This window comes from Hemicordylus capensis, chromosome 4 (assembly GCF_027244095.1).
Source record: "Hemicordylus capensis ecotype Gifberg chromosome 4, rHemCap1.1.pri, whole genome shotgun sequence".
Taxonomy (NCBI): domain Eukaryota; kingdom Metazoa; phylum Chordata; class Lepidosauria; order Squamata; family Cordylidae; genus Hemicordylus; species Hemicordylus capensis.
This window is the reverse complement of record NC_069660.1, coordinates 104,349,154-104,376,098: the sequence shown is the minus strand read 5'-3', so window position 1 is coordinate 104,376,098 and position 26,945 is coordinate 104,349,154. Positions and strand designations below refer to the sequence as shown.

Sequence of the window (26,945 nt, the reverse complement as noted above, 5' to 3'; positions counted from 1 at the left end):
ATGGCAAGCAAAGCCCTGCCATCTGGTGAATGAGACAAGAAAACTCCAACTTTCTTTTCCACCCTTGGAGCTATGGAAAGGGGGCTCATCTTGCACCTGTGTAATGATCCCCACTCCCTTCCTCAGCTCCAAGATTGGGAGGAAAGTTGGAGTGGTTTGCAGTGTTGACAAGTTGCTAAGAGAACATTAGCAGCGCAAAGCCAAGCCAGCAAGCCTGCAACTGTCACTATATTTGCTCAAACCTATGTATCTTGCACGTGTGTACACCAAAATATACCTTGAAAAATAAGTGAACGAATTACACAAAACCAAATCTGAAAACACAGACAATATAGGATCCCAGTCCAGACCGTGCTGTGCCACATTAGAGTACCCCAGAGGTGCAAACAGACTCAGAGAGCAATAACTTTTTTTAAAAAAAGAATAAAGTTTATTTTTATAGAGTAAAGCACAAACTGGGTATCTGGGGGTATTTGAAACAAGAGTGAAGGCAATTGCCAGGGGTACACAGCACGTAGGGAGTGAAGGCAGAGGCTCGGATGGCCTTGCAGGTGATGGCTAGGCAGCCACATTCCCCCAACTGAAGATCATGCAATATATCTAAAAACATAGTCTTTTTATAGGTTTATCTTTCTGGGGTCTCTTCACAGGAGTTGCAAAGGTAGAACAGTCAAGAACAGAAGAGGTAATTAGGAATCTTTGTTGTGGGGTCGGGGCAAACACATGGCTGGGGGAGAACTATTCTGGTTAATCTCAAAGACAACAGCACACCAGGACTAGTACACCAAAATCTGAGTATCTTAAAGCTTGTCTTAAGATTCACTTAAAATGTATAACTGCACTTAAAATGTATTTTAGGCGCAGCTATTCAGTTCCCTAGGACTTGCATTTTCCCCTTAGACCCGTTTACTTCATGTAGACATTTAGTTACATTAAAAATGCAATGAGCTGAGGTGGGTGCTTGGCTCTCCATTAGTTTGCACTAGGTCAGGTTGCATGACTACACTCTTTTGGTCCAAATGATACTTGTTTTCCTTAGGGCACCAAATTCTTCTCTCTGTAATGTTGTTGATCAGAGTGAAAGCTTAACTCCAAAATGGAGTGGAGGCTGTCTTGTAATATGGCACCCTTTCAGGCTAGGCAGCTGGGAGGGATGCCAGGGTCTTTCTGCTTACTGTCCAAGGAAAGAGGCAGATGGCCACAATTTTTGGCTTGGTGACCAAGGCCATCAAAAATCATGGACCAGTGTGAATTGTGATACACCTTGTTGGTCATCTCCTGGAAAAATACAATAGCATCCAGAAACGGGGGATTTTTATCTTAGGCGTAAATTACATCTGGTCTTAAAGCCATCCTATCTTGAATTTATGTATTGCAAAACGTTTAGGTTCTGTGACTCAGTCTCTAGGCTGTTAACTAAAAGAAGTCTGGATTCAGATAGAACACTAGACCTCAAAAGAGAAGGTCTGTTCCAGACAGGAGCATTCAGTGAGCCTGTTGACAGTTGATGAGACTAAGAAATCAAGTCAGGTGAACCCTGACTAGGTGTGGAAGAATCAACAACAGTGGAACAGGAGAGAAAATCTTTTGGACAATCTTACTATCAATGCATTCATTTTGCTTGCCTCCAAGCTTCAGAAACTAGACATGAACCACAATACCTAATGGGTTTTTTTTTTAAAGCCTACTTTCCTTAAGGAAAGTAAGCTGATGAGATCACCTGGCATTCTGTCTGCATGTGTTTGTGTGCGTTGCCCATCAACTTCACAATGCCTGGACCAATATGAACCAAATCAGGTGCAGTTGTAGTGACAAATAGGGTCACCTCAACGACATAGTTTGTGATAGGGTCACCTCAAAGACATAGTCTACTCCAATTGAAGATGGTAGATGTGTGAACGTTTGAGGTGCAAGTGGGTTAACTTATGATCCACGTAACCAATTTGAACCAAATTTGGTACAATTGTAGTGAATGACACATCGGGACACCTCAATGGAGTAGTTTGTGATGTCATCCACCCCAATTCAAGATGGTGAGTGTGTAAATGTTTGAGGCACAAGTGGGCTAACTTGTGGACCATCTAACCAATTTGAACCAAAATAGGTATAGTTGTAGTGAGTGACACATTGGGACACCTCACTGGTATAGTTTGTAATGATGTAATCCATGCCAGTTCAAGATGGCAGACATGTGAACATTTGAGGTGAAAGTGGGCTAACTTGTGAACCGCCTAACCAATGTGAATAAAATTTGCTACAAGTGAGGGGCACATAGGGATGGCTCAACAGCGTAGTTCGGATGTTGTCATCTACCCAAATTCAAGATGGCAGACGTGTGAATGTTTAAGGCTAAGTAGGCTACCTTGTGAGGATGGTAATTATAAATTAAGATTATAGTGAAAGTTAAGTAGGCACATTAGTTCTTATCAGAACAACTTGTTTAATTATTGCTGTTGCAAATAAGTCATTTACTCATGTTCCAAACTGTTTTGCTGTAAGACGGAAGACTTGAGGATAAAGCCTCCACTGACTCAAGCAGCCCACCATTATGTTAAAAATCCCTACCAAGTGCTTGGGCGAACATTACGTCTGCATCCAGTTGTGAACAGACTGCCCAAGATGGTAGCTGGTATAGCTACCTTACCTTGCATAATTGCCTTGCAGCCATTATGCTTGAAGTGATTTCCTACACACTAGAAAGAGGCCTTTACTGGCCTCTAGTGGGGCCATTGCACGTTTCTTGACCAACTACATGTTTGCCTGCCTACCCACTTGAAGAGGGAGCAAGCAAGGCTTGTGCCTCTACAGTGGATCTCCCATTCCTGGCCATGAGGCAGAGACAAGTCTAATCTGTAAGTCTGTGCACCACCACAAATATTGGTTCAATGTCTATCCAATAACAATACCCCCCTCCAAAAAAAAACCAAAAAAAAAAAAAACCCAGAGAGGCTGACATGACCTCCACAACACCATCAGAATCATGCCCCGTTATTTTACCGATAATGCTATTGGAACACACACACCCTTTACACTGAAAGTTTAAAGAGACTTGCCACTGCTACAATAGGTCACCACCACTACCCCCATTGCTGCTGCCGGCCATCAGCCACTCTGCCCTTCTGGCTGGCCCAATGGCTGTTGTTCCTGGCCATGCTGCCATGCTGGCCCCATTGCCTTTGCTGGCCTGATGGTTGTTCTTCATGGCCTCACCGCCGGGCCTCCACTGGAAGCCACTGATACTGGCCCCGCTGCTGTCACCAACTGTTTCTCCCCTGGGTGGCAGGCTTCCGGCACCTCTGCTACTTTAGTGGCTCAAGACCATTGTGTATATAGAAGGGTGTGGCTTCCCCAGGCCATTTTTAAAAGGCGAACACCTTATTTGGTGCTTGCCTTTTTAGAAATGCCCAAGAGGCATGAGGCATTGTGGGAAATTCAACTGCACAGGCCTACTAATCTACTGCTGCCCAAAAGAGCTGTTTGTTGCTTGAATAACCCCCAGCCCCTAGGGAGAAGCAGCCAGCTCAGCTCAGTCTGCTCCCAGCATGGCTGAACTGCAACAGTTTATTTTTGTATGTATTTATTTATATCTTTGTAAACTGCTTTGGGAACCTTTTTGAAAAGCAGTATATAAACATTTGTTGTATTCATATTCACAATTAGGGCATGGATACTCAATACCTATGGTGTCTTTAAGGAAGAGGCAGATGGCTTTCCCACACAAGAATGTAATCTAGTGTCAAAAAGTCCCCCTTCCTTCAGTCCCCAAGCACTGCTGGAGGAAGATCCTTGGAACATTTCCCGACAGGGCTTTTAGCTCAGAATGGAAGGTGTGAGTTTGCACATCAGCTGGATTCACACCAAAGTCTATGCGGGATACTGGGGAGCACTTCACACACTATTTGAGTTTTCCATTTTGTGTTAGAGCCCAGCCCAATTTATGTACAGGATAAAAAAATAATAATAATCCACTTTTTGCATCATATTTTTTTGGCAAATTCGAACACACAGAAAAAGGTAAATAATCTCTCTGCTGTCTGGGAAAGCTCCTGGTGAGAGGAAAGGGTGAAAAAAAGAGGATATATAATAAAAGTTAAAAGCAAAAGTAAAAAAGCCTAAAATGAAGAGAGTTTGACAGAGCTCCACATATCCAGCTTCCTTCCCAAAAGTAGAACCGGTCTGGGGAAGCCAGGGAAGCTTACTCTTTTGTGATATCAGAAGATGACCTTATCTTGCAACAGAAAGAGGTTCTATTTCAAAAGCAGATACTGCCCTTTGGATACCTGGGAAGAATGCGTACTCATATCTACCACCACAAGACTACCATCTGGACTGTTGCAAATCCCTGTTCATTATAGTTATCTATGAATAAACCCAGTGGGGAAAAATGGGGGTCGGTGGGTTTTCTATTTGTAACAAAATCATTTTTTCCTTTCTCAACTAAAAATGCCACCACTACACTATAAGTATATTTTCAATCATATTGTATAATATTTATCACAGGAAAATATATGCCAACAGTCACAATCTCCTTTCAGATTCATTATCAGGAAACTAAATATATGTTACTGACTTTTGATCATCATCTCTGAATATGCCAGAGGCAGCAGACATGGTCGAGACAGGCTGGGGTCATGGACAGATAAGGATCAAATGGACCAAAGGCAGAAAACATGGTCAGGACCAGGCTGAGGTTAGTTACCAAGTGAAACAGTCAAACAGAAGCTGGGTGAGGAAAGAGAAAGCAAGGCTGTGCTGTTGCTCTACTGAGTGGTGAGGCGCAGACTGAGAAACAAGCTGGCTGGAGCAACTGTTGTTCTGGGTGTAGTGCTGCAGCACGGAATCCAGCCATAGCGCTGCACTGTAGCAGAGAGCAGGCTGCTAACTCTCTCTACCTGAAAGGTATTGTGGGGGTGCAGGGAGTAAGGTGCCCGAGTCCTGCTGCTAAAATGCTCAGTTCAAGACTGCTGGAGTCTAAAAATGTATGTTGATAGCACTGAAGTTATTCAGAATAACATACTTTTTAAACTGTAAAATCTTACACTATTAAGTATATATTGATACATTATAAACAGAGCTAAATATTTGCTCTTTCTAAGCAGATAAATATTAAATGCTAAAATTCTATGCTATCCACAGCACATAATAATTAGATTTTTGTTGAAGACATTATACCTTGCAGGTTAAAGTTATGAGGTATGCTCCAGTCACTCCAAAGGCCTATTCCATAAAGGCTCTTGCAGCGAACTTGAACTACATATGAAGAGTCAAATGGTGCGTTGCTTATAATCAATGATGTTTCCATGGTAATCTCAACCACCTTTTGAATTATTTAAGAAAAACAGAATACATTAATTCCCTTCTGCCACACTTTAACACACTACAACAAACAGAGTCCAAATCACTTTAACAAACATTTATGCAACTACTGAGAGTGGGATATTTTCTGGTTATTTTACACTTAGATACTAAGTTTAGTCTTAGTAGAGTAAGAGCTAAATGCCAGACTTCTACTCACAAGCCACTCTGGAAGGTGAGTTTCCAGAGTGGCATATAATGCAGTCAGCAGCTATTGTATGTTGTATGCTCTCCAACATTTCTCAGATGAATAGAGATACACTTAAAACAAATCCTCATACCAAGGATTACTGCCCAAGCCTCTCATCTACTATTACACTTGCTGAATACTGGATTCCAGCCATTATACATTGTGGTCTACCTAATGTGCACCCATTAACATGTAGGTACACTAGAGACACAATGCATTAATACACCCACTTGAAGATTTAATTTCTAGAGACTGGAGAGGGTGCTGAATCCTGAAGGTTGAGAATTCTAGCCACTCACTTGAAAAACACATAGAACAAGATATCCCCAAGAGGCAGAAATAGGGACAGTGATGTACCAGGGACAGATACCAGTCCCTAGTAAATAGAGACAGTTGGAGCTTATGCCACCCCTTGTATGCACACAGAATAGTTCCCATTTGTGCTTGGGACTGTTTGTATTCTGGTGGCTCAAATCATGCTGTCTCAGCTGCAATGTAGCATGTGGATACAAAATGCATTCACAAACTCAGTTTTTTGTAAGTAGCATGAACTGGGCCTATGGCATATGGCTATATAAATTGCTTGAATCTCTTTTGAATTTTTGCTTGAATCTCATCTTTTAAAAGAGAAAATGCCATCATAGGTAAAATCCAGTGGAAGTCAGTCAAAGTTTAAGTCCCATTAGCAATCAGTTTATTTAATTGTTGACTTTAATCCCACTGATTTCAAGAGGACTTAAGTAATAACTGTCACTAAATCAGGCCATGAAGCTAATGTCCCATGAAAGCAGGAAGAGCCTGAATCATTCTATGTGTATTCATAACCACTTGTGTTGCATTAGTGATTTTTCAGAACTTCTCATAAATGAAGTGTTCAGGACCCTTTAATACTTAGTAAGGATTTGTCAAACTTTAAATTACTTCATTTTAGGGGAAATAAAATAATAGTAATAGTAATAATAATAAATACCACCCTCACCTGCCAGATATTTTTAGTTGAATTTGCAAAACATTTTACTTCATACTGAAGTGGATATGATTTTGATGCTAAGTTAGGCCAAGATATTTTTAACTGCCCTTTATCTGTCATTTCTATTTGCAGATGTAATGGAGGCTCAGGCTTTACTGTAAAAACAAAATTTTATAATTAGCAATGTACTATCTAAAAGATGATTGTTACTGTCAATATATTGTCTTAGCCCTGACACTGAAATTTTTATTCTATATAAACCTTTGATAGTATCATTATTTTATACATATGTACACACAAAGATACAAAATAAAATATTTTAAATGACCAACATTAACTGGGTCATCCCCCCCCAATTTTTTTACCCTACTGTGTCCCCAGCTTCAAAGCATGTTCTTTAGCCTTGTGCCCAGTACAGCAGAATAATTTCAACATATTCTGAAATGCTTTGCTGAATTGTGGTTGTGGTCTGGAAAGGTTGTGGAGACAACTTGTTCAGTTTCCAAAAGAAGCAAACCCAACAAACCCCCATCACTCTATGTGGAAGATAGTGTAATCTACAGTCAGAATGTAACGGGGCCTTTGGCTATTGTGGCAGGGCAATGAAAGTAAGGAGTTTCTTTTGAGAATGAAAAAGATAGTGAACATGCATGACTGAACAGAATATATATTTTTATAAGATACCATGTATCCTTAAGTCTCAGGGGGGAAATGCCTGTTAATTCTAGTTCTAAAACGGGATAATTCTAGTAAGAGAAAACAATCTGTCCAGAACTATTCAGTGATTATATGGCTGGACCCCAATCTGAATTCAAATTATTTCAGATCAAAGTTCAATATACTATACACTGAGCCCTATAGGTCTTCTTCATCAGCACCAAACCACTGCAAAGTTCTCTTTATTTTGTACTCTTAAAGGGACTTTATACATTCTATATCTATATGAGTAGTAGTCACAATGAAAACGTTCAGTTGACCTACAGGGTGACAATCTCATTTGTTTTCCATAAATACCATGTTCCTCATTCATTTGGAGACAGGAATAGACAGATTCACTAAAGTCATGTATCTGATATCACACAACCTCTGCTTCCCGTCACTACCTTGACAATCCAACCAAGTCAGGTTGTAGACCTGCTCAGCTGAATTTAGCTCTTCAGGCTTTTAGTATGAACGCCCCTATAATGTGACTGCATCTTCTTGCAATTTCACTTATTATGGAAGTCTTGCATTTCTAATTGGTCCGTCAACTCTGTACTGTCTACTCTGACTGGCAACAGCTCTCCAAGGTTTCAGGAAAGAGTATTTACCAACTCTACCAGGGCATTTTCCGGACTACGAGATTTGCAATGGTTAATGCATTGCAAACTATGATGGAATAGTGCAACTGTTTCAAAACTAGAGTAAAGGATTGTTTAATGCTTCGTTGTAATCTGGTGGTCATTCATATTTTCCATCCACTGCAATGTATTTTATTTATTATTATTTATTCGATTTCTGCACTTCCAGGCAGGAGTGTCCATATTCTCATTGAAACGCATTTATCTGCCCTTCCTCCTGCTCCATTTGGGCCATTGGAATCATGACGTGTATGCGTGTATGTGATATGATGATGGCCACTGGGAGGAGGAGGCGGGAGGGGGTGGCGGGATGGCCTGGCCCACGGGGACAGCTGCGGGGGGGGGGAGCAGCCGGTCGGCTGGCCTGCCAGCCAGAAAGCCAGGCATGCCATTGGGGTGGAGTGGCTGGGCCCAACTAGAGGTGCAGATGCTCTGCGGCCGGGCCCACTAGTATGACTTAAACTACAGTGTGCATCGAAAGTGCAGTATTCTGCATGTATATAGAGATTCCTACTGCAATCTCTCACGTATCCAGAAAAGCTGATCCTGAAGATTAGGGAGCCCTCCAGAGTGTAATCAAGAACTGTAGTCAGAGCAAACTGACACCTCCCCAAAGACCAGAAGCACTTTTGGCTCACACACAGACCTATTTAAATGCCATCCTATATTTTTTAGAACTCTCCCAGTCCCTACATAGTATTGAGAGTATGTTAAATGAATTCCACTTAATGCCATTTTTAATTCTGCACTTGGTGACATGATTTAAAAGAACCAATGTGTCATTATTCCCATAATCCCATCATCCTTCAAAAGCAATAACTTAATTTGCAACTAACATGAAATATTCATCCTAAAAAGGTTCAATTCATTCCTAAAAACCATAAATTAAGAAAAATGGACTTCTGAAATGTCCTTTTCATTAGGGTAAGAATGTTAAAACACTGAAGAGTTCACATAAATGGTCAGCATTTAATAGCAGCTATTTATTTAGCTGGAAAGCAACAAAACATTAAATGCTTCCTTCATCTGGTTGTTCCAATTCTATGGCTTCATCAAATAGCCGAAGTAAAGCTTTTGTCTTTATAAATGCTAAAAAAATTTCATTTTAATAGCTCACAATAATAAATCTGTTGATAAGTTACCTTTTAGAGCTATCTTGAGACTTGGCATCTTCCATATGTATTGCAAAACTATTGGAAGCTAGAATAAGGCTGGTACTGGGGATGGAGTATGAATTAGCCTTTATATTTATTTTTGACAAAGATTCCACCCCACCCTCCTAGAATCTAGACAGTTTATTAGACTAGGCAATTTATGTTATTCATTTTACTACCTCAGATTCGCACTGGACCCCTCAATTTTGCATGAGGAAATATTTGTCTGAAATCATCCTCAGGTAAAGATTCCCCCAGTTAACATGTTAGAGAAAACCCTGTAAAACTACTGGCTGACATTCTGACTAATGGTTTGTGCATGCTCCAACCACCAGCACACAACACCAGCCCTCATGCTAGTCCACTCCTCATGCTCCAGCAGCACTCTGTTGGAACTGAAACATACCCCTGATTCTGAGAGCACCCCTGGAGCAACAGCTCCCTTGCTTCAGAAGCACAGGGGTGTTTGTGTGTGTGTGTGTAGCATGCCGACAGCATCAGGCAGTTTTCACCTGGGGGTGCTTTCAGACAAATCCTTCCTAATGCAAAACTGAGAGGTCATTTTGACATCATGCAAACAACAAAATTGGCACCAGGACCATAGATTGTGCAGACTCTTAACCACTATAGTAACAGCTATTTCTGTTAAAGGACTCCCTGTCAGGCTCTAGGGATCTTAACTATGGGCCAAATTAGACATGATGGTGGCAGTTCCTCCTGCCATAATCATATAGAAAGGGAAGCATGAAGTCCAATCTTAAAGCAAAAAGGCCACGAGTGAGGAGGGCAGGACTTTATTCCTGCCCATGGATATTTCCCCTGCAGCTTTTCTCCCCAAGAATGTTTCTCCTTCACTGAGGAAGTGACCTTGGTTGAGAGAAATGTGCTTGGGAAGAGGAGGTGCAAGAAGATAAGCAAGGGGAGGATCTTATACTCCTTACCTGCATATCCCTTTTGATTTTAAAATTGAAATGCCCCACACTCTTTGTGACTGGGGCAGTTCAGTGTTTAAGCACATGGAACTGCTATTCTCATGTGCAGTTAGGAACATAGGAAGCTACCATATACTGTGTCAGACCATTGGTCTATCTAGCTCAGTATTGTCTTCACAGACTGGCAGCGGCTTCTCCAAGGTTGCAGGCAGGAGTCTCTCTCAGCCCTATCTTGGAGAAGCCGGGGGGGAACTTGAAACCTTCTGCTCTTCCCAGAGTGGCTCCAGTTTGGCCATCTACTAACAAAACCACATGAAAAAGGATTTTACTCATGTGCTTAAGTTGCTGAACCACATGAGAGTCCCTTCATGCAGATTCTCATGCTGTTAGAAACCTATATAATTCATGCTCCTAGAGCAAGCACGTCATTCATATAAATACAAAAATAGACCACAGATGGAAAATAAGTCACCATATCAGAATTTTCTGATGTGATTTTCCATTTTCCCCATCATTTTATGTGGAAAACAAGTCACCATATCATAACTTTTCCAACTCAGGAATAACTGTATGCACCAATCCTAAGGAGACCATGGGGTAGGATTATTCCCCAGCTCTTCAATTGCCAAATACAAGTTCCTGCATAAAACTTGTATATACTAAGAACCTACATTAGGAGGAACTGCCTGAGTACATTTTTAGTCATATAATCATGGCATTGAGTTATGAATTGTATCAGTTTATGAACTGCATTGGATCCCTCAGCCAAGATACTGGCTGAGATCCTAAAGAAGTGAACATTCTTTGAGCCTTTGTAGGCATGCCATGGGAGCCCTTGCACAACTCCCCAGTCCTCTAGCACAGGGATCCTCAACGTTGGGCCCCCAGATGTTATTGGACTTCAACTCCCATAATCCCCAACCAAAGGCTACTGGGGCTTGGGATTATGGGAGTTGAAGTACACTAACATCTGGGGGCCCAATGTTGAGGATCCCTGCTCTAGCAGGTACACTGTTGCACAAGATTCCCAGCACTTCTGAGCATTGCCCACATTGTGCAATCATTCTTCAAGATCAGAAACACAGCACTGCTCCGAATCTTACACAGCAATAGAGCAGGCAGCTCTCAGAAGTATTAGGGCTCTTGAACAATAGTGAGCATGCTAAATGACCAAGGAATTAGCACAAGGGCTCGAGCTGTATGCTCGCAGAGGCTCGAAACGTGTGCTTCATTGGGGAGATAGGATGTTAGGGGATTGAGTAGGGCCCTGCTAACTGAGCAAAGAGGAACCTTTTAAAAGTGGCAATTCTCTTCATTGCGTACACACAAAACCGCTTTTGGAACTTTTGTTACAAAGCGATATATAAATATTTGTTGTATTCATCGTATTGATTCAGAACATCATTTAACTCAATGAGTGTAGTTTATTGTGTATTTCTGAACTTTGCATATTTTAATATATTCACTATACTAGCTTACTTGTTTACATGATATGTTTTGAGGGTAGTTCTTTTTTTTAAATGGAATTAAGATTTATTACTGCCACAGTACAAAGGACTGGACTTGCTGATCTGGAAGCTTCCTTCAGATTCTTTGTTCTGATTTTACATTCTCCATGATAAACTGAAACTTACCAATATCTATAGGCCTGACTGCCATTAATGGCGACTGAAGCAATGAGATTCCATTTGTGATCTTGAGCAACATAACGTAAGTATGGTTGAGTTTTGCTGAAGGTATCTGACATTCATATTTTTGGTGGTTTACAGCATTACAAGGAGTGACTGTGAAATTGTCCTTAAGTGAATTTGTAGAGGTGCCTTCCAATGATACATCAACTCTGAATTTGAAAAGAAAATGAAATCCATCAGGTTTGCTTTTTTAAACTATCATGCCCAGAGCATTCTACTAGATGTTCTTTTAAAGTAGATGCATTCTTTCAGATAAACACTCTTACGCCAGAGGAGGCTGGGAGAGTGGGGGGAGAAAGAGGGAGGGAGGGAGAGAGAGAGAGTGTGCATTTAAAATACCGGACTATTTACTTTGTACAAAGACAAGATAGTTTCAGTGGTGAAGTATATTAATCTTCATCATCATCAACAAAATCTTGAAGTTTCTGTGGCTTGTGGGTCAACTTTTATTCATGAAAAATGAAACATTCTAAACACACACATACACACCAACATTTGGTCTGTTTGGGAGCAGTTTATAGGTCCTTAAAGGCTGCATATAAATGGAACACTTCTGAGTGATGTAACCCTCAGGTGGCTCTAATTTCAATCCAGTCTTGAAAGCAGAATAATCAGACAAAAGTAATGTAAGAAACTACATTTGAAGTGTTGTTTTAAGGACAGGCATATATAGTTTTCTGCAAGGAAAAAAAGAATGATTGCTCCTTTAAGATTCAAAAATATCAGGAAATGTTAATCCAAATGCTGGAATGCAGGAATATGCTTTTTGTAGTGAAAATGGTTTTAGAAACTCTTAGAAGGTAATGCTCTTGGAGCAAAAAAGGTTGCCTTGCACCATGTTTTTTTTTTGTCGTTTTAAAAGGGCACATTTTAATATCCCTCAACCTTTCATTTTATTTTAAATGGTTGATTTTTTTTTTTTAACAGTGCAAAATTGCTTCTAAGGATGGGTGGGAAGAACAGATCCAGTGTCACAATCTCTGGCCAGTAGGCATCTGCACCAGTCATGCAAACAACAGACTTAGTCTCTCTCCTTGAGAGGATGTTGTGTTTTCCCCAGTTCATACCAATACATATAAAAAACTCTCCAAACTAGTTTGAACAGAGAATGCAGCAGCACAGGGAATAAAATACATGTCTGCATTGCAAGCAGCAAATGGCATTATCAAACTGCCCCCATAAATGTTACAATCATTTCCAAAAGCAATTTGCTTCTAATTATTCAGACAAATGCAGAGTTTCCATAGAAAACATAATCCCAAAATAATTTTCCTTAATTATTCATGCAATGTCATCTGTACTTAAGCGATTTTAAAAGTATTTTTCTTTTAAGAAATGTGCTTCTTCACTTCCAAGATATATTTTTTTTAAAATGTCCTTTCAATTCAAGTATTACTACTATTACTTTGGCCTGAACTATGGAAAAGTATTTACTTTCTGGCTTTCTTAGCATTCTGCTACGTTCCTTCTACTAAACTGAAATAGACTTTAAAAATCTTCCTTGGCTGACCTCTATAAATAATTTTGTTTTCATACATTTTTCATATATTGGAAAGCTTCCTTGAAATAAAATAAAAATCTTTGTGAAATGTGTGCTATTTTAATAGAACCATCCAGTGTTGAAAGCAAACACAATATGGGATTAATCATTTGAAAATTCTAATATGTAATTAAAAATGTCCTATAATGTCCTAAATCAATAACCAATTTAATTGGTTATTGTAATAGTAATACAAGATTGGCATTAATTTGACATTAGAGCAACCACAATCTGAGAATGGTATGGTTATCTCCAGACACCAAATGGTTAGCAATTGATTTGCACTGAAAGCAGTGATGGATGGATGGATGGATGGATTGTCATCAAGTCGGTGTTGACTCTCAGCAGCCACATAGATAGATTATCTCCAGGATGATCTGTCTTCAACTTGCCTTTAAGGTCTCTGTGGTGCATTCATTGTTGTCCTAACTGAGTCCATCCACCTTGCTGCTGGTCGTCCTCTTCTTCTCTTTCCTTCAACATTTCCCCGTATTATGGATTTCTCAAGGGAGCTGGGTTTTCACATAATGTGTCCGAGATATGATAGATTGAGCCTGGTCATTTGTGCCTCAAGTGTAAATTCTGGATTGGTTTGTTCTATGATCCATTTGTTTGTTTTCCTGGCTGCCTATGGTATCCTCAAAAGTCTTCTCCAGCATCAGAGTTCAAAAGCGTCAATACATTTTCTATCTTGCTTCTTCAAAGTCCAGCTTTCACATCTATAAAGTATCATGGGGAAAACCATTGTCCGAACAATTCTAATCTTTGTAGGTATAGACACATCATGGCATCTAAATCTCTCTTCCAAGGCCTTCATTGCAACTCTACCAAGTGCTAGTCTGCAGCGTATTTCTTTATTGCTGGATCCTTTACTGTTGATTGTCGATCCTAAAAGGCAGAAGCTACTCACCACTTCTATGCCTTTATTATCAGTTCTAAGGTTGGTTGCTGTATCTGTTGTCATTAGTTTAGTCTTCTTTCATGTAGTCGTAATCCAGTTTTTTCACTGTACTTGACTTTCATTACTAGAGCTTTCAGATCATCCGCATTCTCAGCTATCAGAGTGGTGTCATCAGCGTAGCACAAGTTATTGATGTTTCTTCCTCCAACTTAAAAACCACGCTCATCTTCTTCCAATCCAGCTTGTCAGTATATGTTCAGCATATAAATTGAATAAAGAAGGAGAAAGTATAAAGCCTTGCCTTACTCCTTTGCCGATCTGGAACCAGTCTGTAGTCAATAAAGCACATATTGACTTTATTGACTGTAGTCAATAAAGCACATATTGAATACTTTTGGGTATTCTTTGGCTTTCTCAATTATCCAGCAGTACATTGTGAATAAACATTTGGACCCATATACATATCCAATTTATGCCCTATCATGGTCTAAGGAGGTCCATATTCAGAAACATATGCCACTATGCAAAACTACTTTGATGATCAGGGCACTTAGTTCCAAAGAGGCAGCCACTGAAGCCCTTTTACTAGGCAAGGGTGCCAGGGCTGAGGAGAGAGTCTGTGGTAGGACTTCCCAGACTTGAATCAGTGGTGCCAGCTCTGGGGTCAGCTGCTGTTGCCACTCCTCTGTTACAACCAGGAAACGCCCAGCTCAATAAAGACAATGGTTGTTGAGACCTCACAACGGCAAACATTTGGAGTAAATTTGGGGCTGTGAGCATTTGTCTTGGGTTAAGGTAATGAACACAACAAGCTGTGCTCATCCTCTCAGGTCAAGCAGCTGATGTCTCTGTAATGGCATCACAGTCAAGCAGAGGAGTTTGTTCCCCTTTCTCTATGGCCTCCAAATCCATGCATTCCAGAGACCCAGACTCATGGGGCAGAGGAAATTGTCTTCAAAGATTGCCCCTCTTCCTGTCATTTAAATGGTAAGGTGGCACTATGCCTCACAGTTTGGGCTCAGAGACTACTCACTTCCCCCAGACTGCTTACATCCCCTTCAGTCTAACTCTGCCAGCTAAGTGCTTGCATCTGTGGACTGCTCAGTGCTGCAAACAATGGACTAAAGACCTGAATAATCCATAGTGATGAACAGTTCAACTGCTACTGAAATCAATGAGATAAAGTATTGTGTGCGCTCACTTTCTGCCTACACTTATGAATAACAAGATAAAATTATAAGGGCTATTTGAAAGATGGGATGCTTGTAACCTGTGAAGAAAATTTTTCTTTAAATGTGTCATTTAACAAGGTATTATGATGAAATACCATTTACCTATTTTCAGATTGCAAATGTTAAAATCTCATTAATTTAAAACAATCTACTATCCACATGGTTATGCTTAGTTTAGTTCAAATGTTATACTATATCTAGCAAAGTGTGTGTGTGTGTGTGTGTGTGTGTGTTTTTCCATCCCAACTCCTCTTATAAGGAAATAATGCCATGGGGGAAAGACACACTTAAATTCATTTCTCAGCAGGGTCCCTTGTTATCAGTGCTGGATTCTTGTCCTGCATACATGTTCACAGTCCTCTCCCATTAAGGACTCTTTCTTTTCATGACTGCTCTGCAAAGCACAGCATGTACCATTTTCAAGCTGGTTGTGATGCAGTGTTGCAGCCTGAACAGAAACGCATGTGGGTGGGTGAATGAATCAAAATGCTTTTGTGATTGCTGGAGAATTTTTCAGCTATTGAGGATCGCATGTAAGCCATTTGGTTGGATATACAAGAAACCTCAAGGCCATTCTTTACCTGCTTAGCCAGCATGGCTTCTAATTAAGAAACCTGAAACGTACTGCATAGAGTTTTAAACTGAATGAAATGCCATGAAGGCAGAGTTTTGGCTTTAGTGAAGAATTTGTCAGCAAGTCAAGTTTCCTTTACTGGAATAAACAAGTCATCCCTGTGAAAAGGACATAGAAGAGGCTATGTGTGCCATAGCACAAATACACAGTTAGATACCAGATATGTGCCACTGAGCTGTGGGCCATTCACACACTGGGTGCTGGATGATGGACAACTGAAGGCCAAACTACACATCATGTAGATGCATCATTAAAAATAACCTTAAGTCCGTCAGAGTCTATTTTCCAACAAAAAGCAGATACAGGAGGCTCCAATCCAGATTAGGACTGTGGCACATAGGGTAAACCCCAAACTCCTTTTCAACGTACATCATTCTCCTGACAGCAACTGTTCACCTGAAGCTAGTGTTTGCAACAATAGCTGCCTCAATAGGTATTTCTGGCAAGAAAATATCACAAGGGAGAAAAGTTAAACTCATTCCCTGCTGTCCCAGTCTGGATTTGGGACACCATGGCTGCTTTGGGGTTTAAAAGAGATCTTGTCATATGCAAATATGTGCCTTAATAAAGCATTCTGCTTAAATGTGGAGCTTCACCCACCAACACAGCCTTCACTACTTGATCACTGGTGCAATCAGGAAGGTGCTAAAGTTCTGCCCATCTGGATGGCCCCATGCAACCTATTCTCAATTTAAAAGATTTAACATATAGCTTTGCCCTTCTCCCCATTTCCTATTATATTGAAACTGCAGTTCTTGATAGTGCAGACACAGGCTAAGTAGTAGTAGCTTTTTTTTCTTTACTGAGAAGAAAAACAAATTTTAAAGTGATATTATAAGAGAATTCACAACAAAAATATTCAACAAATATGCAATATGCAAAAGGGTACAGACAAAATAATAATATAACAAGAGAACAAGATTAAAGAGCCTTCTGCATTTCATTATGTGTTGTATAGCACAAAAAAGGTTGTTTGTTCTAATAGGTGCCAATAGCAATCTGGAGAAAGGGAACACAAGCTCACTCAGGGACAATCATTGAAAGTTTATTGGCTATCTGCAATTCACAAAGCATTAAAAATGAAACCCAGATAACGATATAGGACATAGTAGTAAATAATATTTTGCTTAGTTTTGCAAGGATAAAGGTTAGTTGCTGCAACTGCCAGAAACTGTAGAACCTTAAAAATAAAGTTGTAAAATCCATGTTTTCCTGGACCAGATTTTTGGTAAACAGAATGAAAAAGAGCTCTGAGAGTTCAGTCCCAATCTGCAACTATCTGCAAGTGGCAAAGGTTCTTTGCTCCTGTGTACTCAAGATAAACAACCTGTGGTATGGGCCACCATTCTTTTTAAAAACAAAACAAATGAATGAATGAACTCCATTTCACAGCTATTCAATCATTTGTTTTAGAGTTCTGTAAAAATATCAGGATCCTAGGTACACCAGAGGAAGACATAAATATTTAAGAAAGGAGAGCATGTGTGAGGGTCCATCCTACTTCAGGCTACCTTTGCTGCCAACACTCAGATCCTCAGATCTGATTAGGCAAGATTTGAGACCAACTCACACTCCACCCCCTGGTGTGTGTGTGTGTGTGTGTGTGTGTGTGTGTGTGTGTGTGTGTGTGTGTGTGAGAGAGAGAGAGAGAGAGAGAGAGAGAGAGAGAGAGAGAGAGAGAGAGAGAGAGAGAGACTTTTCAGGTGAGGTGGGAGAGGAAACAAAATGTACGTGATAACACTAAATAACAGGATTTTATCGTTTAACAAAAGTTCTTTAAGTGTGTTGGTTACAAATTGTAGAGGTGCATAAGCATAGTGGTTCCAAAGTGTTGTCAGAAATGTTAGTCTTTCTGGGGTTCAGGTGCCTTGCTTAGTTACAGAATTTCTGTTCAGCCTCCCTCCTGAGGGCTTTTAGGTCTTCCCCTGAACAGACCCTGGTTTTACAGTGGAGAATAGATTCACCTAAGATTTGCCTCCACCTAAGCCCCACTTCTCTCTTCACCAGAGAAATATCCCCTGTTCAGAACTCTTTTCTGCACACCTCCAGCACACCGTCTCCCCTCTTCACTGTCTTCTAGCTGAAATCCAAGTAACCAACTGATTTCTAACTGTCACTTCTCTCCGTCTGACCCCTCCTGCATTCTTAGCAGGATTTCCTTATCCTTCCTGTAGGGGTCTCATTACTGCAGTTGCCAATCAACCTCCTGCACATACATAGACACAGCAGAATTCCCAGCAGCAGACTTACCAATAGACCATATTCAGGTACCAAAATGCTCTGAAGATTGAGCTCCCTACACTAAGTGCAAATAATTCCATCCACCAAACCCAGTAAATAGTCCTTGGATTCCCTTGGTTTGATTGTCAGGTTCCTGGGGCACAGGAAAGGGATTATTTTTATTCAAATATTCAAATATTATCTATTTACAATTTACATAAATAAATAGCCACCTAATGGCACAGCAGGGAAGTAACTTGCCTAGGGAGCAAGAGGTTGCTGGTTTGAATCCCCAATAGTATGTTTCCCAGACTATGGGGAACATCTGTATCAGGCAGCAGCAATATAGGAAGATGCCGAAAAGCATCATCTCATACTGCGCGGGAGATGGCAATGGTAAACCAATCTTGTATTCTACCAAAGAAAAACCACATGTCTCTGTGGTCACCAGGAGGTGACACCGACTTGACTGCACAACAACATATAAATTAATAAATACTTTCCCCTTATGCTCATCATAGCCAGAAAGGTTTTTAATAAAAGTCTGGATGCATATCTGACATATGATTGCATACCAGAAAAAAATGCCTTTTGTATATTCCCCTGGGACCCAATTTATTATTTTACAATTGATCCTTGGAAGTTGGGTTTTAAGAGGGAGAAAAATGTATTTTAGTGCTAAGATAGTCTATGCAATAGCAAGTTTGAGGTTACAGTGCCCACAGTGCTGCCCACAATAAACAAGGCAGCTAACTCAGCACTCTGCTCCTCCAGCTGCCCCAACGGCCACATAATCTCTTCAGGGCCACAGGGTCATACTCATGTGCTGGCCCAGTGTAGCTGTGACCTCCTTTGCTCTGCTCCTCCAGCTGCCCCACTCCTGGTGTTCAGATGGCACATCATGTGCAGGCAGCGGCCAGCTTTACTATTGGCCACTGCCCGCTACCACTGCTCCCTTCTGGGGCACACCCTTTGTCCTGACCCCCACAAGCTGGCAGCTCCAGCCTCTGTCCCCAGGGCTCAGATGGCCTTTGCACATGTGCGGACACACATACGCAAAAGTCATCTGAGCCCTGGGGGGCAGGGCAGGGCAGCCGACAGGGAATACTGTCTTGCTGGGGCTGGGAGCCAGGCCAAGGAGCATGCTGGAATGGGTGAAGGTGTGTGCCTGCATGTGTTTGTGAATGGCTACATCACTTGTGTACAACCTTTACACTATTTTGCTGATAACACCATCCTGAAGGAAATTAAATCAAGCAGGAGAAGAGAGGATTATGGGAAAATATCTGGGACGATAATCTGTAGTTTTGGACACTGTTGTTAAAGCATTTATTTGTAATTATCATTGTGTGTGTGTGTGTTTAAGAAAAATGAAAAATGAACTACAGATTTAAAGTGAACACATATTACCTGCTTCTTGTTGTGTCGTTCACTGTTGAATAATCATGAGATGAGAATACACTGCCACTGTTATACTGAATCCACTAATTTCATGTACTTGTGTTTCTTTCAGGTAGGGCCAGGAGTGTGACTTCATCTTAGTTGAAGGTTTTACAATGTTTTTGGTGTTCAACATCAGGAAGTTCTACCTTGTGGTTTGGGTAAGCTCTTTCCCATAGTGTCTAATCAGATTTCCCTTTTTAAAACAGCTGGAAATTCGTTTTTAAAAGCATCAGCTTAAAATGAGAACTAAGCTGCTTTACCTTTTCCCACTTGCTCTAAAAAGAATGGAAATTGCAAGTTAAGATATGGTTTCTTAACCCCTGCTAACTTGGCAAAGAGGCACCTTTTAACATGGTGATTCTCTTTATTTAGCAGGGGGAGAGTAACTGGCCATATCCACCCCCAGCACACTACCTCCAGTGACTGTTGTTGATGTCTATCTTATTTTTCTTTTTAGATTGTGAGCTCTTTGTGGACAGGGATCCATCTTATTTATTTATTATATCTCTGTGTAAACCACCCTGAGCCATTTTTGGAAGGGTGGTTTAGAAATCGAATGAATGAATGAATGAATATATGCTTAAAGACTTTGTACAGTCTGATATATAATGATGGCTTTAGAAATGAGGCGCCATGCACCCACACTTTGCCTTGATCAGAGATGCATCATGATGATAAAATTCATCAGGGGCATCTCTCTAGGAAGTTATTAGGGAAATTGCACCTGTTAAATGTCTGCCTGGATGCATCCATCCCCAGTCCAATGTCCAATTGAAAGGCCAAGACAAAGAGTGTGTGTATGGAGCCTCATTTCTAAACCCACTATCATATACTAGACTGCACAAAGTCTTTACAGCTTATATGGCACACAAATTAAGATGGGCACCAAAACTTGCAATTTCCATTCTTTTTAGAGCATGAGTGAAAATGTAAAGCACCTGAACTCTCATTTTAAACTGAAGGTTTTTTCGATTACTGAATAAAGATTATAGCTGAGGATCTAGCGTTCTCTCTTTTCTTACCAATTTCCTGTGCAAGCGTCTATTGTGAGAATCAGCCCAACTAAACAATCCAGTGAATTGAATAGTTTACTCCAACTAAACAATCCACAATAGTTTCAGAGTATGTCCAAGAATCAGCCCAACTAAACAATCCACAATAGTTTCAGAGTGAGTGTTCAAGGCTGTATAAAATACGAAATCAGATCAGTTAATCTTCCCACAATACATGCTTGCCCAGGAAATTGGTAAGAGAAGGGAGAATGCTAGATCCTCAACTTTATCTTTCCTTCAGCATAATACATTTATGCTAGGGGGACACAAAGAATATACTCTACTACTATCATGAGTGCTTGTCCTTCTCTATATTCCCAGGACAATTTCTAAAACAAAGCTGGAGGATTTGATTAGTGCCAATAAGGGGCATATCTAGGGTGGGGCAGGCAGGGCATGTGCCCTGGGAGCCACTTGAAGGGGGCGCCATTTTTTAAAATTAATTTTTTTTAAATGGCCACCAAAAATAAAATGGCCACTGTGCATGCTCAAATGGCCTCTGTGAGGCCCTAGGCCATGCCAGGCCTCGCAGAGGCCATTTGAGCATGAGCAGTGGCCATTTTGTTTTCAGTGGACATTTTTTAAAAACAAAATTAATTTTAAAAAATGGCCACCACACATGCTCAAATGGTCCCTGCAAGGCGCTAGAGGCCAGCGGGGGGAGGGGGAACCTCTGAAGACTGCTCCCAGGGCCTTTAGGAAGCCCCTCAAAGGGGCTACAGGTAATTTTTTTAAAAAAAATAATAATATAATATAAGTCACTGTACACATATTTAGTTTGGCACTATGTACAGAGAATCAGAGCTTCTGAATACTGAGATGAAGCTTATGAGCTAGGATTGTATTCATTTGCTCTTACTTTGCTTTTTGTGATAAGTGAGTTAAATGTGATGTCTTAATAATATGGCTATTAATGGTGAGTTTGTCTTTGAATCAGTGTGAAATCCTTAGTATTAAGGCCCATTGGGAGTTTCTTGCAATCTTGCTCTCATTTTAACTGTCTTTCTGAAATACTAGAATATATTCCAAGCAGTGACACAGTTTACTCTGCATAGCCTTTAATTATTTTCAGAGTATCTGGGAAAAGTCGAATTCTCCATTTATTTTTAAAACTTATGTAATAGTAATGCATAGTAGAGAATTAGACAGGCACTTCTGTTTAGTTTTCCAAGTACACCTCCACATAGTATTTGGGTATTTCATGAGCCCCAGCATACTGAAATTTGTAGTTTTCCAGCATTTTTTGTTCTGGCTACGTCCACTGCTAAATAGTTTTTCAAATATTAAAAGATTAACTTGCTTGACTTGTATTTTTGAGCTGATATTATTGTAAAGTTATCTGAAAGATGGGTGTCAGATGTTTGGACAGGGGGCGCAATTTCAGTGCTTGCCCTAGGTGCTATTTTCCCTAGATACACCTCTGGTGCCAATTTCTACCCCCCAACCTCCTTCCACTTATACTCCCTACTGATGCAAAGAATCTATGTTAGATTAGAACATGAAACAAGATCATATCCTGCACAGGTGTACCTGTGCAATACCCAAACAAAATCAGAGGATCCAGCAGGCTGTGCTTAGTGTGCTAGTATGACAAAGTGTATTAACACAGGTTGTGTGTGCTTCCTTCCCATGATGCAAGTAGGATTAGGAAACAGAAGATTTTCTGTTGTTGTGCTTCTAGCTGAGAACATGCTCCTTTTATGAGTCCTAATAGTTCAACACTTTCAAGTAGGCAAAGCAGGTCATAAGGAATGTATACCATTCTGTTCAGAAATAACATGCAGAGATTAATGCTATCATCAAAGTTAACCAAACATACACTTTTATTGCTGAATTTTGCATTTCATACACAAGGCACCAAGCAGAGGGCTACATAAACAAAACATCTTACTATTCCAAAATAATAAGTGGAACAGCAATAAAATGTTTAAATGTCTCCAAAGGGGCTGCATGAAGGGTATACCACTTAACATGCACCAATAACAACTGAAGAAATATAAAGCATCAGATGACAGCATAAGATAGACTAAGTTCATACTTAGTCCTAAAAATGGAACATTGTACAATAAGTATACTGATAGCAGACCTCTGACCTGTCTAAAATGAAATGCAGTTTCATAAAAGGACAAATATTGAGGATTTCCGTTCTGCTTTATATTAACAATTTACTTTTTAAATTTCAGAATATAGATCTGACTGATACATCTACCCTCCTCGCCACCATCATCACTCCAAAATCAGACAAGCAAAGCAAGTAGGCAAAATATTAAAACTGTAACAATTGATATCACCCTAAAGTTACAGAGCAAATATATATTTTTAAGAAAATCTGCAATTCATAAATTCACACGATGAATCTGATATAATTTATACTTACAATGCATATAAGAGATTCACGGTTAAGTCTTCATTCAGATATGATGGCTTAGTAGACAGTTCCACAATACAAAATAATTCCTCTGTCTTTTCTTTGGTCCAAAACTGTAGATTACATACTGAATCTAAATTGAAAAGTTAAAACATTTTTCAAAACGTTCCTGGAAGCCAAAGCCTCTGAAATGCTAAATTATACTGCAGTAAAAGAACACACTTAAAAGTAATTTTACAAGCCAAATACATACCAAACAGAACTCTTAAACTTTGGAACCATGTTAAGTTTTTTAGTGACACCAATATCAATTTTTGTGAGGATGAAATTTCAGGTAGTCTGTTTTCTCAGATTAAAAGCATGGTTCAATTAAAACTATATAAAATGTAATTAAGTATATAGAGCATCTTGCAGCCACCAGCCCACATAAGTTTTATACAGCATTTTATATGATGCTATGTTAGGAATGATATGGCCTTGACTGGCACCCATAGTCTCTTGAAGGGTGACCTTTGGTTAGTAATTGCCTTTCAGCCTAATCTACTTCACCGGATTGTTGTGAGGATCCAGTCAGGGAGAAGAACCATGTACCCCACTCTAAGATCCTTGGAAGATGAGTAAAATAAGCATGCAATAAAATAATAATTCACAAGACCACTGAGCACATTATCACAGTAAAAAAAAGTTGGCTCATGACAGCTCAAGCCTATGGTAAGCCATTCATATGTAATCACACAGTGAACTTAGAACTAATCAGGTTTTTTTATATCCGGTTACAACAGGTCAAAAGACTGCAACAGTAACAGAAGCAATCTTCACTCCATCCCCACCCTCCACCCAACCCCTCACCATAACTGGTTTTCTGAACTGGCCTATAAAGAGAAGCCTAGAAAGGTTATTTCCATCTTTCTATCCCATCGTTTGGCTATGCACTAATCATCTCCATTATCTGATTGTTGCCATGCTTTCTACAAAATTGAATTACTTCTGTTCGGAATAGAAGTCTTTCATTGCTTTTACAGCCCTACTACTGATTTCTATAGCCTCCCTAAGCAGGCCTGACTCCAAATCTAGATTATCTTTGACAACTTCTCTGACCTAACCTTGGCTACTGCAGTACAACATCCTGATTTCAGATTTATTTGTGTTGGGAGTATTATTAAGATGATTTGCCTGTACACAGGTCCAACATAAAAACAAGAAACAACTAATTACAATTATCCATGCCCTACCTCTCTAGTTGAATTGATGTTGGGCATTAATTTGTGATCTTTGAAAATATATTTTCGATGCATACCTATGTGCTGAGATGTTATGACATCAGTTTCTGAATAAGTAAATGCCTTGGTTTCCATTTCTGCAGTGTATATGACACAATTAATGTGCGTATCGCTCCAGCGGCAACAGAGGAAATTATCTTCAGCCATAAGTATTGTGGCATTTACTTTAATTGTGGTATACTCTTCATTTAAAGTAGAAATGTTCTCTGCAATTCCAGCAGACAAGAGAAAGTCAGATGTCTCCGCTGGTGGCATACATGGCAACTGAAAACTCTGTGGAGGAATCTGATATACCATGCAATGGGAAATTACCATTTGAAGAAAATCTGAAGGTAGAAAGAAAGAAAGAAATTCAAATGTGCACACTTTTTAGTGAAGAACCAGAGCATTTATTATTTTTTTAAAAATCTGGGAAAGATTATTAACAAACATCTGTAAAGTATATTTGCAGAGACACAGAAATGTTTTTATTGAGGCTTAAAGTAGCTTTGTTCACCAACTCTGGCATTATTTGCCATTGTTTTTGCTATTACTTTAAAAAAAAAATTTAGTCTCACTGAAGACCAAAACCTCCAGATCTAGATTCAGACAGACATAAAACAACTTAAATAAAGGTTCTATACACTCATGTGAAGTACTTTAGCAGAAGTATTCGTCTTCTAGACACATTCTAGAATGGTCATATGAAAAGAATGGCCGTAATGAAAAGCACATTTTGCAAAAAAAAAAAAGGGGGGGGCAGGCATCTTGTAAAATAGCATATTAATATATTTAATATTTAAGAGACTGTCTTCTTTACCATGAGCCCATCACCCGTAGGGATGTTCAGAACCGGTCCGCGGTCCGGCAGTTCGGGATCAAACCGAACACACACACACACCCCGGTTCCGTCCAGACTGGAACTGAACCGCTGGACAGGTCTGCGAAAAACCCCTGCTAACTGGGCAAACCCCTGCTAACTGGGCAAAGAGGCACCTTTTACCGTGGTGATTCTCTTTATTTAGCAGGGGGAGAGTAACTGGCCCTATCCACCCCCAGCACAGTACTTCCAGTGACTGTTGCTGGTGCGTGTCTTATGTTTCTTTTTAGAATGTGAGCCCTTTGGGGACAGGGAGCCATCTTATTTGTTTGTTATCTCTCTTTGTAAACCGCCCTGAGCCATTTTTGGAAGGGCGGTATAGAAATTGAATTAATAATAATAATAATAATAATAATTTGGTCCGCAACAAATCACTGCCACCAAAATGGCCGTTGCTTGTCTTTATGGAGGCCCCAAAAAGCCAAAAATACATTTACCCGGCTGCAGCAGTGATGAGGGAGGCCGGTGGGTGGAGGGAGAACCCTTGCAGACCCTCCCGTGGCCTACAGCAAGCCCCCCGAAGGGGCTACAGGTACTTAACATTAATTAAAAAAAATTTTTTTAAATTGTGGACCCCCACCAGACTGGACTGGGGGGACAGATCTGGTGGGGGGGTTCGATGGGGGCTGGATTGAACAGATGGTTCCGTGCACACCTCTAATCACCCGTTGAGATCATTTGGAGTAGTTTGTCTGCAGTGGCTACCGGCCTGCCTAGTGGCCACACAGGGACGGGCCTTCTCTGTTGCTGCCCCGAGACTCTGGAATGCACTCCCTGCTGAGATAAGAGCCTCCCTATCTTGGATAACTTTTTAAAAGTACCTAAAAACTTATGTCTTCACCCAAGCTTTTTAATTTGACTGTGGTTTTAAATTGTTTTAAGGTTTTTATCTTTTGTGTTTTAACTGTTTTATGTTGTTGTAATATATTTTTCAATATACAAATTTGATAGATAGATAGATAGAATCCCCTTGCAAAAAAAATTGGGATACAAGATTTTGGTAAGATATAGAAGCCAGGAGGAAAAGAGTGGTGAATGTAGCTGAAAAGAGATATGTTCCCCTTGGTGAATTCTGAACTATCCCTCCTCACAGACTGCCTTCCATTCAGCTATTACTTCAGTGAGAGATGCCAAAGTTCAATCATATTGAAATTATGCCTGTAACCTGTGGGCACTTCCTCCAGTGGCTAACTGCTAGGCTGTGATTACTCAGAAGTGAAGAACTCTTGCAGGCACACTTTGAAATACTAGCAATTTGCAAGAAGCCATTGTAACACACTTTACATAGGGCTTGTAAGCATGAACTGGTACAAAATGCAATGGTAGGAGTCCTAACCGCAGCCCCCTTCAGGGAGTATATATTATTAAAGCCATGGACGCTGTACTCAGAATGAGCATCCACAGAAGTTTTCCAACTAGCCTCACATTCCATGACATGTTCTTAAACCATCCCACCCCCATGCATATAGCATTTGTCGGCAGAGACCAGAGATGTGGGTTTTCTGGGAAATTTTGGATTGGAAAATTTTCTAGACAAATTTCCTGCTCATTTGCATATAATTTGCATTTTAAAAAATCTCAAAAAAGTATGATCTATTTTTTTCTGATGCCACAAATATACTGATTTGGAATGATTTTGACCTACTTATACTAAAAAACCGCAAAAAAACAGACATCCACTATATTGAAGCTGAATCCAAGCAAGACGGAGGTGCTCATTGTGGGGGATCAGAATTTGAGGGATGAATTAGATCTCCCTGTGCTGGATGGGGCAACATTCCCCC

The 26,945-nt window shown here is 40.2% G+C and overlaps 1 protein-coding gene and 1 long non-coding RNA gene across 9 annotated transcripts in view; one reads left to right on the top strand and one right to left on the bottom strand.

The window, feature by feature from the left end:
* The window catches only part of LEPR (leptin receptor), a 122,497-nt gene that overhangs the window by 37,835 nt on the left and 57,717 nt on the right, over positions 1–26,945 (bottom strand). For 6 of the 8 annotated variants that reach the window (XM_053250541.1, XM_053250545.1, XM_053250543.1 and 3 more), the window contains 5 exons: positions 24,320–24,628; positions 23,032–23,155; positions 11,576–11,781; positions 6,525–6,670; positions 5,173–5,317 (listed from right to left, as the gene is read on the bottom strand). In XM_053250541.1, the coding sequence (XP_053106516.1) occupies positions 5,173–5,317; positions 6,525–6,670; positions 11,576–11,781; positions 23,032–23,155; positions 24,320–24,628 (930 nt within the window). The remainder of the gene's footprint in view (positions 1–5,172; positions 5,318–6,524; positions 6,671–11,575; positions 11,782–23,031; positions 23,156–24,319; positions 24,629–26,945) is intronic. The other 2 variants (XM_053250549.1, XM_053250548.1) reach the window with 1 other exon arrangement.
* On the top strand, positions 19,673–24,614 carry LOC128325104 (uncharacterized). The gene is made up of 4 exons (XR_008307263.1): positions 19,673–19,760; positions 22,838–22,908; positions 23,805–23,916; positions 24,521–24,614. It is a non-coding gene; the product is annotated as an uncharacterized LOC128325104 (long non-coding RNA).